General features: G+C 35.5%; 1 protein-coding gene across 1 annotated transcript in view; it reads right to left on the reverse strand.

The window, feature by feature from the left end:
• LOC120527681 (BTB/POZ domain-containing protein KCTD8-like) overlaps nt 1-7708 on the reverse strand; it is a 191478-nt gene extending 183770 nt beyond the window's left edge. Inside the window, exon 1 of the mRNA XM_039751374.1 lies at nt 6771-7708. Within this exon, the coding sequence (XP_039607308.1) occupies nt 6771-7569 (799 nt within the window). The 5' untranslated portion in view covers nt 7570-7708. The remainder of the gene's footprint in view (nt 1-6770) is intronic.
• Nucleotides 7709-11828: the final 4120 nt, after the last annotated feature.

An 11828-nucleotide genomic window follows, 5' to 3' on the forward strand; every position in this document is an offset into this window, starting at 1 on the left:
CAATATCTAGAATTCTAAAGTGAAAGCAAAATTCATAAAGTTATAATTATCAAAACAAAAATATTTGAGGTAACAAGAAGTAAAAGTGCAAAGCAAACCTAAACAACACTAAACAAGATTAATGCCACTGCAATCTGCAATAGCAGCAGGTGCTTCTTATACACACAGTAGTCCCCAGGTTCTACTGAACAAAAACTTAATTGCAACACCCTGGTGGCAAAATATCTAAATGAACAAGACACAGAATGGAGGAACTTGATAAATTAACACAAAATTATCAGTAATACAATTTAACAAAAACAGGAAAACCCCAATTCAAAAGAGGAACAAAATACAGAATCTTGGAGTAAAACCCATAGCAGACCATACTGTCAAAGAGATATCTAATTTAGTCTGACCTGCAAATTACTGAATGGGAAAGGTAAAGTATATTTTTGTAAAATTCTTCCTACATATTTAATACATTTGGTAATTATCAGTATGGATCTGTGATATACAGTACAGTGTTTTTAGCATAGATAGCTACGGGTTCTGTAGCAACTGACAAAATGCATTTACTATAATGGGCAACCCTTTAAAGTTCTACATTCTCATATGAAATAATATAAATCTGGATTTAAATAACAAGAAAATAAAAGAATTAGTGCTGTAACAGGGATGTGGAGTGTGTGTGCGTGTGTGTGAATAGCAAAAGGTCTCTGTGACATTTATACTTTAACAACTGGGTTATAAATAGAATTTCTAGTTCTTCAGCATTACCATTTCTAAGACTCCAACATAGGAGGTCACCAAATCTGTTATGATCAAGAAGGTTGTTCTTTCTGTGATATGTAAAAATTTGAAGTGTCATAGGAAGCAATGACTACAGGTTGATTTCTGAAATTGTTTTAACCTTCTCCATTACAATTTGGTAGGTCAGTGTCAGTGCAGAGGAGATGAAGCAGCTGGGGAGAGTAGTGTGCATCATTTCCAAAATCTTTGATAACCACCTTCCGACTGTGGACACATTTTGGTTTTTTGAACTGAAACATAGAGTTGTAAACATCTTTACTGACCAGTAACACCCTTCTCAATTAAGAACTGCAAGATTTCGTAAAACTACTTAACCACAAGCTGTGAGGCATATGGGCTTAACATCTTGACCTTCTGAGTCATCTACAATAATATGATGACTATCAAATTCCATTTATATTTCAGTGGCTGTTTCTGGGCTGTGGGTGAATGATGGTTGGTCACTGATATTCTTAATGCTGAATGTTTTCTGTTGACATTATATTTGCATTAACTTCATCAAAACAAATTGCATGCAAAAGAAGTTGTTATGGCAAGAAAGTGTGCATAGATTTTTAAAAATAATATTAACATAAAGTATATTAGGTTGGTGCAGTGACTGGCACTGCCTTCAGTAACCTGGATTTGATTACTGGTGCAGAACTTTGTGGTGTTTAAATGCTTTCAGCTTGGCTTTTCTCGGAGTTCTGTAGATTCCTCCAATACGCAAAAATGTGAATGTTAGTTTAATTGGCAAGTCAAACAGTTTAAATAAATGCATGTGTTGGTCTGTGAGTCAGCATGACCTGTAATGAGCTGGCTTTCTGTTTGTTTTATGTTCTTGCAACAGCTCTTTCTGACCCTATAAAGAAAAAGTGCACTCAGAAAATGTATGGATATTATACTTTACTAAGTCAGAAAAATGCAATGCATGCTACTGACTAATTCACAATCCAGGTACTATGTAGTCATAAACAAACATTTATCAAATAATGTGTATTTAATATACCATCTCTTTTGACATGCCCTTCAGGGACACTGTATCCTGGGTGTGAACTGACTGACATTCTGGAGCTCAGAAGTTCTCCCCATGCTTGTAGCTTTCCAAAGATGTGCATGGTGGGTAAATTGTCATTTCTAAATTTAGCATCCTGGTTTAGAATCCTACCCTAGATATTTTCTGTGTTGAATACGCATGTTCTCCCATAGAATATCCACTTTTCCAATTTTCAAAAGACTTTGGTGCTGTGTGAATGTGAGTGTTAGTGTATACAGTATGTGTGGGCCCTGTGGTTTTCTGCCTTGTGCCAATGTTGCTCTGATAGGCACATGCCCCCAGCAACCCTGAACTGGATAATGTTTGTATGAGAATGTGTATTTTTTTACAGTTGAAGCAAGATAAGAAGGTTGGTGAGAGTTATACAATAAGTCAGAGACAAGGACTGACCAGCCAGACACATACATCATAGTCCACAGCCTTAGACACTTAGCCAATTTAAATGTATTACTATTATATAGTTCAAGGAGCTTTCAGTTGGTTCAAATAGTAAATATTTTTTCTGTTTTCTCATTCTTTTTCTTTTTGACGCAATATAGTCTGTTTGCTTTAAATTTTTGTAAAGTAGATGACACCGCTGAAAGTTTTTGAATATATAGTGAACAGGCTAAACTTTCAGCATTATGTATTGCAAAGGATGATGCACCTTACCTGGACAGGAGGCCAGCCCTGTGGAAGCTCAAAAGGAAAGACAAGGTGTTCCCTACCCTTGCCAGGAAGATGGCAGAAGATGCCAGTTTAGAACTGGGTATGTTGTCAGTGGTATTCCTGGGTGGTACTACCTGAATAGACACCCACAAGGCATGCCTGTAACTGTAGTCCCATGGGGCAGCCTTGTTCATTTCTGGATGTGCTGCCAGAGGATGCTGTGTTTGTGATCCCTACATTTGGGGATTTCTGCTCAACCTGGAAGTGCTTCTATCAGCCTATGCCCTAGCACCAGTCATACTCATGAGTCTAAAATAAATCATACCTCATCCAGACGAGTCAGAGCTGGACAACATGTGCCTGGGAGAGGTAGAGGAATAAAAGAGAGAGTGAGAAAGATAGAGGAGAAGAGAATATTTGTGAAGAACCAACTTATAAGAACCTTGTTTTAGGGTACTTTTGTTAATACATCCTTTTTATTTTGAATTTATTTTTTAGATGTTTTATTTGAGCAGGCAGAGTGGTGTAGTGGTTAAGGCTTTGGACTTTAAAACTCTGAGGTTGTGGTTTCAAATCCTGCTACTGACACTGTGTGACCATGAGCGAGTCACTTCACCTGCTTGTGGTGGTCCAGTTGGAAAACCACAAAGAATGTAACAAATTGTATCAAAAATATTGCAAGTCACCTTGGATAAAGGTGTCAGCCAAATAAGTAAATGTAACTACTTAAGCATAAGTGTATTTGGGATGCTGCAATACCCCCTACTGGTCACAATGTTATCTACTGTTTATACATTACTTTAGTTCTTAAAGGCAGTTTTTGGTGGTTCAATATTTCTATGTTGTACAGAATGGATGTGGGCAATACTGGTGATGAAATGGTGTCCCATCAAATGTTGATTCTTCTCCTGTGTCTGCAGCTGCCAAGTTCTGCTCTGGCACTCCACAACCCAATTAAATACTAAGTGGATTAAAAAAATGGATGAACATATATATAATTGAATTATAGAAAGTAATACATGTTCAGCATATAGATAAAGGATGAACACGCATACTTCAAAATGTTATTTCCTATAATAAGCTAAAAGTTTGATTTGAAGAAAGTGTGAATTACACTATCCCTGAGCAGAAATCACTTCTGCCAACACAAATTCAATTCACTTTTAACATCTGAGAAATCATCTAACACCACTAATTGAATTTTACATAACACAGCAAGAGAGGGAATCATTGCCTGTCGGCACATAAAATCTGCTATTCCTGACAAGCAGCATGTACCCCAAGGGTAAACTCTGTTATGAAGCCAACTGCAAAAAAGTATCGCATTTGAAGTAAACAGATTGCCAGAGGCTGTCTACATGGAGTTTTAAAAGGTCAAATATAAAATTCAGTTGATGTATTTAGTATATAGTATACTGTATACAGTATATACTACACACCTATACACCAGAACTCAGAAAATGACTTATTACGTATTATAAAAAAAATACCGTAATAATGAGCTTTTCATATGGAACTGTATTAAAGCTACTGCTTCCATTTTTATCTTGCTATTTATCTATTCAGTTTTATTTATACAGTACTTAATCTATATATATGATTTGATTAAAATTGTGTGCAGTACATGTAGTTGCTAAAAAATCTGTAGAAAAGCATAGCACTTTCAAAACAATAAAAGAAAGTGAACATGCATAATATTATAAGAAGTTAAAACAAAGTATCTCGAAAGAAGTCAAAGCCAACACAGTATTTTCTGTGTAAGCAACATCTTAACAAAACAAACTGATGTGTTGAATGAGAGAGGAAGCTTAGTTGACGATTACATCTCCAAATAATGTAATACTGTAATGATTACTGTGAGAAAGAGTTAATAATAATTTTATAAAGACTGCACATAAACATTTTATAATTTATTGTTTTTCAGCCTAACTTGGAACCTGCTTTGTAAATTACTGGGTCAGAGGAAAGCTGAGCCAAAATGTAAAATATTGCAAACCAAGATCTTCACAGAGTACATTTATAAACACAATTTATCATATCAGATCAAAACAGATATGCAAGATAACTTAAGATACAGTTTTCTGAGGTGTGAGAGGACAATGGAGTGACCAATGAACTCCAGGCAGTCACACGGAAAACATGTAAACTCCAAGCAGACAGTGAGTGGACTGGTATTGGAAGCTTTTTCTGGAACACTGCTAACCATTGTGCCACAGTTTCAATATACAGTATTTTCTACTATATATTTTTTACATACTAACATACATCAGTCCATCCATCCATTATTGAACTTACTTAATCTATATTTATAAAAATAAAATGATAAGTGCATGCAAAGATGTACAGTTTATAAGGTAAACAACTTCTATAATCATTTTGTTATGCCTTAAAAGTTATGCATGTAGTGGACTAGTATCACTTTCAGCGCTGGTTCCTGTGTTATGCCTAACACTGGTGAATGGGCTCTGGCTCCAAGCAGAACATTCTGTAAGAACATAAGAAATTTGACAAACATCAGTCCATCAGACTAATAGCTAAATTGTCCCAAAATCCCATCCAGATACTTCTATACGGTTGTCAAGGTTTCTGCTTCAACCACATTACTCAGAAGTTTGTTCCATATTCCCACAAGTCTTTGAGTGTGGATTGGATAAGCAGAAATAGGATGGATGGATGGATGGATGAGTATGTTGAAAAGCATAATCATATGTTTGCACTTAGAAATCTGTGACAGAAATAAAGTGTTAAATATTTATAGGTCAATGAATTAGGATAGCTAGAACTACTTTTGTTGTTATTAGCACTAATGTTCCTAAATGTAGACATTTTTTTCTTTTTTTTTGATGGCCACATTAATGTGTTGTTCATTTTTTAATTGGATTTTTTTTTCCATTTTGTATTTACAAAAAAAAATAATAATTGATAGATAGATAGATAGATAGATAGATAGATAGATAGATAGATACTTTATTAATCCCAAGGGGACATTCACATAATCCAGCAGCAGTATACTGATACAAAGAAACAATATTAAATTAAATAGTAATAAAAATGAAAAAAATTAAAATAAAATTAATGTTAGCATAAAATTAATGTTAGCATCTTAATCATTAATTTTGGAATAACTTTCTTCAGATTAAGACAGCCCTTCAGATAAATGTTTCTTTACAACAAAAGTGTGTTTAGCTGGAAATTTGCTCTCCTAACTGGAGCCTTTTCACAATGTCATTAAATTTCTATGGAGAGTACATTAATTAGAAACAGGAAAATTGTGAATGGTATTGCATAGTATTTCTCCTGAATGTTAAAAATGAGTATTGGTTTAGTTTTCTTGGCACAACTTCAAAATATACAGTACTATACATTTTTAGGTTTTTTATAAAGGGTTAAAAATAGATTAATTAAGTCCGTAAGCAATAAACTGCAGATGGTTATCAATCTGTTGTTTAATTAAACTATTGTCTTCCTGATTTATCTGTAGTTCATTATTTACGTGCTTACTAGAATAATGTTATCATATTATTATTATTATCGATTAATACATAGATAGCAAAAATATAGTACATGTACATCAAATTTGAAAAAGAATTAGTTACCATCTTGATCTTAAACTGTAGCCCTAAGCAGTGGACACAAGCTGTTATGTATTTACTATTGAACAGATAATTAAGAAATGAGCTGAATTCAGAAGAACCTAACATCAAAGTATTAATGACATGATTGAAACAAACAAAAAGTATGCTAGTATATCAGAATTGTCCTGGAAACATACATTGAACAAAATGCATTATTTGCCAATTTAGATCTTAATAACCCGCACAGTCTTTTCTTTAATTACAGAACGGTTTCAGTTAAAATAATTGATTTTTTAATGCATCCAATATACTGTATACAGCATATTTGTTTTTTTCAGTCCTCTACTCAGGTTATTTCATAATGAGCTCTTCCCATTCAACAGGCTCAGAACCTGTGATAGACTTATGAGAATTCTATATTTTTACATAGAGAAAACTGAAAATAGACATCAGGATTAAAAAAGGTAGGTGCAATTTAATTTAACTTTTACGCTGGCCATCACTCAATTGCAGAATATTTAAATACGTCCTTTTACAAAAAATGAATGAAGTTAGTGTAACTCAAATAGCAAAAGAGATTTTGAAAAATGGCAGAACTGTAAAATGATGTTATGTTTCTGTTATTACAAAAATAAATACATTGTTTATGCCATAACTACAAGCAAAGTACCTGGAAAAGTACATGACTTGAAATAAAAAGTAAAGTGCTAAAAACTTACTAAAGAAGATGTATTCAGTGTAGCTGCTCCAGATTTTGTCATCTCTATACTGGTTGATAAAAGCAGCAGTCCCTGTAGAATTACAAGCCACCATATGAAAGCCCCCTTCAGACAGCTTGTCGAAAGCCTGCTCTAGGTAAGTAAACTTCAGGTAAAATCGTGAAGTATACTTCTCTGGTGGTCGATCCGGGTCTCTGCTCTCATTTAAAGTTTCACCAAACACTTCTTTTGCCAAGGCAATCCTGCCACACACCATAATCCTAGCCACTCGTCGAAATTTGGCATCAGCTTGGTTGTCTCTCACCATGGTATAAGAGCCTCTGTAGCCTATGGTAATAAATCCTGATCTTTTGTCAAGTGCAGCAGCCCTGGCCAGGTCACTGCTCTGAGAATTTTCTTCAATATCACTCTGGCATCCTTCATCATTCATAGAGCTTTGCTTCGTGACCTTGGGCGTTAGAAGTTTAAGCAGATCATTCAGCTGAAAATATTCTGCCTCTCGCAACAGCCTCTCCTTTTCAGGAAAGTGATCTGGAAGGACCAGTTGTTTGTCCCTTAGGAAATCCAAAATGTACCTGAAGAGGAAGCCATCTCGATCTATGAAGAAACGACCCCGATTGTCCCTGGGTAGTTCTTTCACCTGATTCTTGGTAAACATGCTGTGTAAAGTAGACTCAGGAACGCTAATGAGGGTAGAATGCTTAGTAACATACACCTGTCCTCCTACATTCAGCTCCACTACCTCTGGGAAAGGACTCGACATCTCACTGATGGGTAAAATGTTTTCTTTCAGTGCCATTTCTGATGAAGCAATTAGGAAAAATGGAAAAGCTTCTGGGAAAACTGGAGGAGACCCAGCGGCTGCTGCTGGCAGATTAGAAGTTTCTGCTCAGAGAATCTACATCCCTGCTCAAGAGAGGAAAAAAGCAAGCAAAAAAAAAAAATTAGAGTATCAGGTTCCCAAGACTGCACTCAGCCTTACAGAGAAAGAGAGAGAGAGAGAGAGAGAGAGAGGAAAAGCAGAGAGTGAACGAGGCTCACAGAGGCAAAAAAAAAGAAAGAAAAAAAAATCACTGCTGAGCAACTCCCAGCATCATTAGAGTCTGGGGAAGCCATGGTGACGTCATTACCTGACTGCAGGGAATGCTATTAGAAATTTACACATCAGTCATTTAAAGAGACAGTATTACATCTCATTAGGGGCTGGTCTATCTCTCACCCTGTTTATATATAGCAGTGTGCCATGCAGCTGTATTAGTTTACTAAATATCAATAAGCTGGGCAGACTGCAGCAGACCCCTCAGTAGATTAACAATTCCAAGAAGCAGTATGTTTTTATACTTTAACTGTTTGACTTTGAAGATATTTAAAAATGTGAAAGAAAATTAATCTTGGATTATAGAATACATTTGTAACCACTGAAAAATGAGTGTTTTCAATTTTTTCCAGTTAATACACAAATAAAGGGATAACCAACCTTTATACTACCTGTGTTGTATATGTGGAAGTTATATAATAAGCTTTATTTTACGTAAAGGCATATAAAGCTCCCAACATTTGATGCTTCTTACCTGCATGGGTCCACAATATAGCTTCATATTTGTGAAAGCATAAACAAGGTTAGTTAAAGGTTCATATTTCTCTGCCACTTGCCCCAGATATAAAATTAAATCTTTAAAGGAATACAATTGAGGGAAAGAAAAGCAGATTTTATTATCTCCTGCGGTGGGTATTATGAACTGCCATATGCAAGTAAAGTACATTGTTTCATTTACGGTTGCAGCAAAAAATTCTCTAAATCCTTTAAGCTATTGTACTGATGGATGTTGGTGAGATGATTAACCAAAATTATCAAATGCGCATCCATTTTAACTAAATGTGTAAACTGCAAACATTAAAATCGCAAGGATTTGGGAGTTGGAAAGCACAAAAAAAATATTACAAAGAAGAAATGAGTACAAAGACATTTAAATTATGCAATTTTATGCTGATAGAGTTTAGATTTCAGTCAGAGTCAGTGTGAACTATAATAGTTTTTAAATTGTATTTTTTTACATCAGATAAAAAAAATAAATAGATTAAATTGCCCCAAGTGTGCATGGGTGTATGCATAAAGTCAAGAGCAGGATCCTGTCTTGCACCTTAATCTTTGAACTGGATTAAGCAAGTTTGACAATCCTATGATATGTTTCTTTATTATTAATTAGGAAAATAAATATATTATCTCTCAGTTTACTAGAGATAGTGAAATATTTTATGTTGTTGTAAGTCATAAGTTAGTTTTTTGGCAGTGTCTTTTTTATTTATTACCTTAAACAAGGACTGGAATAGCCGACAGACTGGATAAAACATTACTAGTAAGTAAAGGCACATTCTCACAGCTATGGCACTAAGTTTCAACAGCACCATCTTATGGAAATAGAAGAGAACTAAAACTAAACATAGGTACAGTTTTACTATATACAACTGCGAATACAGTACATTATTAAAATTTACACTATTTAAGTATGTGAGTTTCAAGTATCTGTATAGATTTAATAATGAAATTTCATTTTTTTTTCATCTAAGCAATTCTTTAACCTGACTTTTTTTAAGAATCATTTTATTACAAGAGCCAGAACCTTTACTAAAACTAATGGGCATAAGGTAAGAGAAAGCTTTGGCTTACAGTGCCAGTCATCCACAGAATACACACGCACACACACATCCTGCTTCACTCATTCAAGTAACAAGAACCTAGTAATTACCAAGAGCTGGTTGTTTATTTTTAAGACTTATTAATGCTTTCATTCTGCCATGTTGGATCATTCTTATATAAAAAATGTGTTTTTTCCAAAAATATCACCCAAATAATTTGTGAACAATAACACCGTAGTAACTTTCAGTTTATCACATTTTTCCTTCTACCACTTTATCATCATTTCATTAAAACAGACAATTCATGATGAAAACACAAAGATGTACAGTTAGGTCCATAAATATTTGGACAGAGACAACTTTTTTCTAATTTTGGTTCTGTACATTACCACGATTAATTTTAAATGAAACAACTCAGATGCAGTTGAAGTGCAGACTTGCAGCTTTAATTCAGTGGGTTGAACAAAACGATTGCATAAAAATGTGAGGGAACAAAAGTATTTTTTAACACAATCCCTTTATTTCAGGGGCTCAAAAGTAATTGGACAAATTAAATAACTGGAAATAAAATGTTCATTTCTAATACTTGGTTGAAAACCCTTTGCTGGCAATGACAGCCTGAAGTCTTGAACTCATGGACATCACCAGATGCTGGGTTTCCTCCTTTTTAATGCTCTGCCAGGCCTTTACTGCAGCAGCTTTCAGTTGCTGTTTGTTTGTGGGCCTTTCTGTCCAAAGTTTAGTCTTCAACAAGTGAAATGCAAGCTCAATTGGGTTAAGATCAGGTGACTGACTTGGCCATTCAAGAATTTTCCACTTCTTTGCTTTAATAAACACCTGGGTTGCTTTGGATGTATGTTTTGGGTCATTGTCCATCTGTATCATGAAACGCTGCCCAATCAATTTGACTGCATTTAGCTGGATTTGAGCAGACAGCATATCTCTGAACACCTCAGAATTCATTCGGCTGCTTCTGTCCTGTGTCACATCATCAATAAACACTAGTGTCCCAGTGCCACTGGCAGCCATGCACGCCCAAGCCATCACATTCCCTCCACCGTGTTTTACAGATGATGTGGTATGCTTTGGGCAATGAGCTGTTCAATGCCTTCTCCATACTTTTTTCTTGCCATCATTCTGGTAGAGGTTGATCTTGGTTTCATCTGTCCAAAGAATGTTTTTCCAGAACTGTGCTGTCTTTTTTAGATGTTCTTAAACAAAGTCCAATCTAGCCTTTCTATTCTTGAGGTTAATGAGTGGTTTGCACCTTGCAGTGCATCCTCTGTATTTACTTTCATGCAGTCTTCTCTTTATGGTAGACTTGGATATCGATAAGCCTACCCCCTGGAGGGTGTTGTTCACTTGGTTGGCTGTTGTGAAGGGGTTTCTCTTCACCCTGGAAATGATTCTGCGATCATCCACAACTGTTGTCTTACGTGGATGTCCAGCTCTTTTTGCGTTGCTGAGTTCACCAGTGCTTGCTTTTTTTCTCAGGATGTACCAAACTGTAAATTTTGCTACTCGTAATATTGTAGCAATTTCTCGGAAGGGCTTTTTCTGTTTTCGCAGCTTAAGGATGGCTTCTTTCACCTGCAAGGAGAGCTCCTTTGACCGCATGTTGTCTGTTCACAGCAAAATCTTCCACATGCAAGCACCACACCTCAAATCAACTCCAGGCCTTTTATATGGTTAACTGATAATGACATAACAACAGACTTGCCCACACCTGCCCATGAAATAGCCTTTGAGTCAATTCTCCAATTACCTTTGAGCCCCTGAAATGAAGGGATTGTGTTAAAAAATGCTTTAGTTGCCTCACATTTTTATGCAATCATTTTGTTCACCCCACTGAATTGAAGCTGAAAGTCTGCACTTCAACTGCATTTGAATTGTTTCATTTAAAATTCATTGTGGTAATGTACAGAACCAAAATTAGAAAAAGTTGTCTCTGTCCAAATATTTATGGACCTATCTGTAAATGTGACCCACGTACTTGGTCAGCTCCTGGCTCTTTTGTCAATTGCATCTTGCTCTTAATTAGCAGCAGGGTAAGGAAACAAAAAGCAATTAAAACAAGTAAGGCAGATATTTAAGAAAGAAATAAGAGGTGGTGATATTAATAAGCAAGTTATCTAAAATGAAGCACAAAAATGACACTGGAATGATATCTGGTTCAGCAGAACTAACTGGCTACTAATTAATACATTTGATTGGAATGAAAAAAAAACAGCCATTGTGGGCCTCTGTAATCAAACTTATGGACCCCTGCATTACAGTGTGGTTGGGTAGTCTCTGCCAATCCTATTGGCACTAGACACATATGGGATACTGTTCTTGTGAATAACACACTCTGGCACAAACTCAAACTCTGTTAAAGTGTGATAGAGAAGACATGCAAGAAAGAGTTTTATTGTACTGATG

The sequence above is a fragment of the Polypterus senegalus genome, chromosome 4, assembly GCF_016835505.1.
Source record: "Polypterus senegalus isolate Bchr_013 chromosome 4, ASM1683550v1, whole genome shotgun sequence".
Taxonomy (NCBI): domain Eukaryota; kingdom Metazoa; phylum Chordata; class Cladistia; order Polypteriformes; family Polypteridae; genus Polypterus; species Polypterus senegalus.